Here is a 5,576-nt window from a genome sequence, read left to right as displayed (position 1 = left end):
CTACTTCATGGGACCTTTTAGCAGGTTTGGATAGTGATGGAGACTCTCCCCCAATCCTAAATAGATCAACACCATGTTCACATGCTGTTTTTCATTAGTATTATAACTGACCTAGTAATCTCATTCACGTTTTATACAAATGTAATTAAAGTATATACTCACAGAACTTCCTTTGATATTTGAAACATTTCACCAAATCTCCAGTCAATTTGAAATTTTGCCCTAAAAAGCCCCCCTCCCAGTCCCAAATTTATTTGCAGACATTAATTCATAACCATGTGTCAAACCCTCACTTTTCACATCATCCAGTGGTACCATCTGCTCTTCAGTTCTTTGGCTGTTGAAAGTAGGCGGTGAAAGTGTGGCCTACAGCTCAACGGTTGATATAAATTGTAGGCTACATGTCAATGCAATCGCATACAATTAGAAGAGCAGAGCAAGCAGAAATGTCACTTACATGACAGTCAACGGAAAGAAAGTAATAAAAAAGAGCAAGATGTGTTTGTTTTTTTTGCTTTTGCTTTTTTGTGGAAATGTTACATTTATATTACAGGTATTTAAATGCCCCAAGGGAGGAAAAACAGTCCGAGACAGCAAAAAAACTAGCACAAACAGGACAGCAACATAATTTAGACAAAAACATACTGCATCTCAGTGATTTGCATCTGTAGAAATGGTATCCTGATGATGCCCTAGATGGATTGAAAATCTATGTTAGGTGACATCCAATAAATACGGCAAATGTTGTTAATGTAACTTATAAAATAAATCATAAAATGTATTCTTAAATGGAATTTTCTTAAGTCTTGTGTACAAAAAAAAGCTTTTCTTTTTTTCTTTTAATATAAATACAACCAGTCTCTACTGACATAGCAGGTACCATTTCATATGAACAGGTTTTGTCCTCTATCCTACAAACTCAATGCTTTCTTCCACTTTATGCACATAGCATGACCCACAACAATGAGGTCAAGTTTATTTCCTTGCTAAAGATCGGGCCTTGTAGATCACTTGTAGAAATTCTTCAAAAATAACCGGCTACTAAAAAACCCTCTGGACTTACAGTAACAACTCTGAATTTCTTGTCCACCACAGAGCGCAAGACAAAAACAAGAGAAAACAACCATAAAAAAATGTTACAAGTGATTTATAGGCACAAGCTTCAGCAATACCTAGTACATTTTACCAATCAATGTGAACTGGAAACAAAAAAACCACAGTAGCTGCCTTATTGTGTGGAACTCCGCCGGCTGCTTCACCTCCATGTCTCCTCTGCAGTGCCACCTCACAAAGTAAAAAAAGAAAAAGAAAAAAAAAAAGGGGTGTGAGATGGGCTGGAATAAGGGGGCGATGGTGAGTGAACTTGTCTTAGCCGAGAGCTCAACAGTCAAACCGCATGTCTAGAGCCTCATCGTATCCCTTGTCCTCGTGGGAACCCGCCGAGAGAAAGGAGGGCACAGGCGAGCCAGCGGTTGAGGTCACGTTCAGGACTCCACTGGCTGGGCTCACGCTTGGGTTCCGCACCTGTATGCTGGTGACGTTGATGCCAAGGGTTAGCCGTGTCTGCTCCAGAGCTTTCTCTGGAACAGCAAAGGCCTCCAACTTTTTTTCACCGTTGGCCATGTAGGAGTTCTGGCAGCCCCTGCATATACAGTCCAGGCAAGCCTTACGATTCGAGTAGCAGGGGCAGCGTTGGCCACGGCATGTAAGAACACTTGGGTTTTGAGTGGCCCTGCCGCACTTGCAGCCCTTCTTCTCCTGGGGCTTCTTGTATACCACTTTTGTGGGGCTCCCTGGAATTGATGTGCTGCTGGAAGTACGCTCTTTTGTTTTGTCCTTGGACTTTGGGGTGCCCTGTTTGGCCTTGGCGTAGGCCTTTTTGGGCCCGTGATGGTCCTGGCTCTTTTTGACGTTTTTGTTGTTGGACACCACCAAAGTCTTGCCCACTTTGGGCAGCCCCCCACCATTGGGAACGGTCGCCATGTGGGGCATTACTGGTGGCACCTTGGATTCGCATTTGACTACAGGGACCGAGGCTCCCAGAGGGGGGCCCTGGATGATGCTGGAGATGGGCAAGGGCTGGATCTTTTCACTGTCACTCTCAGAGCGCGAGCGCTTGCGGCTGGAGCGAGGCACTCTGGGTGTGACAGCAGAGCAGGACATGCCTGAGGAGGGGTGCAAATGTTGGTGCTGGGAGTTCGGATGCTGGGGTGCCAAAACCTCAGAAGAGTCTAATGGGAGTGAAGGAAGGGGCCCGGGGGAGTCAGCTGATGTGGTGTGGGTGGAGCTGTTAGTTGAACAGACATATGGGCCGTTCAGGTTCCCAGAGGAGTCCTGACTAGGCTGTAAGATGGCAGTGCAGTCCTCCTGGGGGATGGGGTCAGGTTCCAGAGTTCGGAGGACCTCCTCCACACTAAGGAGCAGTGTGCCCCCACTGTGCTTGATCTCCTCACCAAAGCCACACATGTCCATGCTGCTGGGGCTCAGCTCATCCCCGGCAGCTGCCACAGCCTCGGACACATCCAGCTTCCCCTCAAATTTGTCCTGCTTCATGGGACCTTCAATGTCCACAGTGAGCTGGACACCACTCTCTGGCGAAGGTAGACTGACACCGAGTTCGTCAACATTTGCGAGTCCGTTACAGCCCTGCAGGCCGTTGACCCCTAAGGGGCTGAGTGGCTGTTCACTTGCCTCACTGGCCGGGGGGCGGCGGGGCCGCACCTCTTCGGTGTGCCTCTCAGAAGTGGAAGGTGCTGGGGAAAGACGGCTCAGGTTTAGCAGCAGAGCCACGTCCGACTCCTCCGATGGTGAGTCCTCAATCAGCGAGATGCCATCATTAAGCATCGCCAGCAGGTCCGGAGACTCGCCAACAGCACTAGCGATGTGTGCGGCAAGAGGGGAGCCTGCAATGTACTCGCATAGCTTCCTATAGCAGTCCACCAAGAGGCACAGCTGCTTGTTCTCTGCAAACTGCTCATAGTCCTTACACCAGCTGCACGAGGGCTTCATCATCATCTTCTTGCCTTTGCATGCTTTACAAACATAATGCTGGCATGATGAGTTGGTTGGAGCAATTGGATCTTTAAGCAAATTCCCTGAAACAGAATCAAACAGATACAATTCTGGTTAGTCACCACACAGTGTAGCCATATAACCTGAGTGTTTTAAACACTTTAACGGACTGATCCTGAGTTAATTCCGTTTCTGGTATTAAAACAAACAAACAAACAAACAAACTAAATCAGGCAAATGCACGTTTTTAGGGGAGTTTATTTCTTTAAGGAATTTCATATAAAGGCATTATTGTCAATGGTCTGAAGTACTTCTACAGTACATCTCTGCTTCATACAGCACCATTATATTCTCGCTTTAAGTGGCAGCTTCCTTAGCAACAGGGGTTGACAGGGCTGACACATGAACGCTCAAAGCAAACATCCATTCAAGATAAACGCGCACAGAAGCGTATCTGTGACAGGAGCGATCGGTAAAATACTGTAGAACAATACATCAATTATATTAGTGTAATTCTACAGTAATTTGACTGAAAAATAGCATTACTTAAGATTAAGGGCAGCTTGGAAAGCCAACGTAATTACTGCAACTTTAACGCAAATAAAATAGCTAGTTTACCATGAAGACAATAAAAATGACCACTAACTAGCTCCCCCCTCCCATGACAGAGCATAACTCATAACTTGAAGACCAGTTTCAAATACAACTGTCAGGGGCCAAAACAAGCCACGGATGAGATGTGTCCACATGACTAACCTGGCTTCCGCTACATTTGCAGTTCAAATGCTGCTCAATTAACATTACTGCAAAAAGCACGCAGCACACCAGGAGACATAGACGACGAGTGTATGCATGGAAATATCAAACGATTGCGTACGTAGATGGAATATTATTTAATTATTTTGTAAATGACGATTTGGAACGCTTGCTGGCTGTTCGGGAAATATGGCTAGCTGGATAGCTAACTATTTACCAATGGACCACAATTGTGCAGGTTAGAAATGGAACGAGAAATAACAAATGTGATAACATTTAAAACAAGGGTATAATCCATAAATAACTTGCCACGGCATCCCTACGAGAAACCGTGTTCATTTAACTCGGCATATGGGGGTGTGTCATCAGAGTAAAACTAGCAGGGAAGCTAAGGCTAAACACATCTGAACAAAAAATTACGGTCAAAAACAAATTGATTCTCACCGCAAGCCAGGCAGGAGAGAGACTGCCTGAAGAAAGGTAACAGCTTATAGAGTTCGGCCAAAGCCTGGGGGTCCCGTGGATCGCACTGCAGCACCGAACGACAAGCTGAAACGTAGAGAGTGGTCGCATTCACCGGGTTCATCTCAGCAGCCTCGCGCTAGATAGATCCAGTCCTGGGAGAAAAAACGAACAGCACCAGCACCACGCAGCAGGTCCGCTCAGTGTCCACAAACAATCGTGTTGCTGGTGTGTTGGTCCAAACTCGTAATACCGTCGAGTACAATATCCACGGAACGAACAGAACATACGAGTCTGGCCGTTAGCATGGATTGATACAAAAAATAAATAATGCCGCTCTGGTTACAGTGAAATGCTGATACTTCAATATTCCCTGCTATGTACAGGAAATAAGATGTGATATAGCTAGCTCACCAACTAGCCCAGGAGCATAGCTATTGATACACACGCACATATTAGTCTGCACTTGGAAGCACAGCGGAAATTCTCACTATAATGACCAGTCCATTTTTTATCACTTTCCCCTCTTCCATGGCACGAAATGTGCCCAAAGAATCATCATCGAACAACTTAAGAGTCAACAACTTCAGATCTGTCAAAATAAAATATTAAGAAAAAATTGAAGTGTTTCAGCTTCATTAAAATCGGCCAGTCGTCCTGCATAAAATTCCATGAACAGCTCGAGTTCTAAATTCAACAACAATACATTGGTGGCGCTCTTCAACCGCCGAGCTAGGGCTAGCTTCCAATTACCAGTGCTGAGCAGGTTGTACCAAATTCAAACAGAGATCAAACATAACGTTAGTCTAGCTTTCTTTGCTTCGTTGTTGAAAGAGTTGGCTTCCAAATGTATTACGAGATACTGTCCTGCAAAGTCGCAAGGAAGAATTCAATGCAGACACATTCGGGTAATCAGTTTGGATCCAAACGTAGACACAATTTATGTGTTATTGCCCCCCGCTTTTCATGGCGCTGTCGTTGTAAAAACAAAACAGGCCGCTTTGGTACAAGTTCTCCCTTTGTGCGCCAATGAAACGGCGTTAGCTTACCAAAGTCCTAGCCAGTAAAACAACAAACCAGCCATGCAAAGAAATGCACGAGGTGTATGTTCATAACGCAACAAACAACCCTACAAATGAGCGATTAAAAAGGTTGCAATCTGTACGCCGGCCGCGAGTGTGGAGCTGCGGCTCCAGGATATCAGGAACAAAATAGGCCGCTTTTCTTCTTTTGGATTTATCCAGTCGTTTCGCCTCTTTTTCCGATGCGTTTCGAATGTTAACGTCTTTATAAGTGGATACAGATTGTATCCATGATAAATTATATGGTCAATTCCTAGCTAAAGA

The 5,576-nt window shown here is 45.2% G+C and overlaps 1 protein-coding gene across 1 annotated transcript; it reads right to left on the bottom strand.

Annotated features, from left to right (window-relative positions):
• Positions 1-577: 577 nt before the first annotated feature.
• On the bottom strand, positions 578-5,576 carry msl2b (MSL complex subunit 2b). The gene is made up of 2 exons (XM_080854993.1): positions 4,213-5,576; positions 578-3,095 (listed from the first exon to the last, which is right to left on the bottom strand). The coding sequence occupies exons 1-2, from the start codon at positions 4,352-4,354 to the stop codon at positions 1,381-1,383; spliced, it is 1,857 nt and encodes a 618-aa protein (XP_080711119.1). The 5' UTR covers positions 4,355-5,576; the 3' UTR covers positions 578-1,380.

Source organism: Sprattus sprattus (genome assembly GCF_963457725.1).
Source record: "Sprattus sprattus genome assembly, chromosome: 17".
In the NCBI taxonomy this organism is placed as follows: Eukaryota; Metazoa; Chordata; class Actinopteri; order Clupeiformes; family Clupeidae; genus Sprattus; species Sprattus sprattus.
The sequence above is the reverse complement of the archived record's forward strand: the minus strand, read 5'-3'. Positions and strand labels throughout refer to the sequence as shown.

Excerpts from the sequence above, each read along its gene's own strand:
- msl2b (XM_080854993.1), bottom strand. The coding sequence starts at position 4,354 with ATGAACCCGGTGAATGCGACCACTCTCTACGTTTCAGCTTGTCGTTCG. Across the intron at positions 3,096-4,212 it reads TCTCTCCTGCCTGGCTTGCG|GGAATTTGCTTAAAGATCCA; the intron begins GTGAGAATCAAT and ends ATTCTGTTTCAG.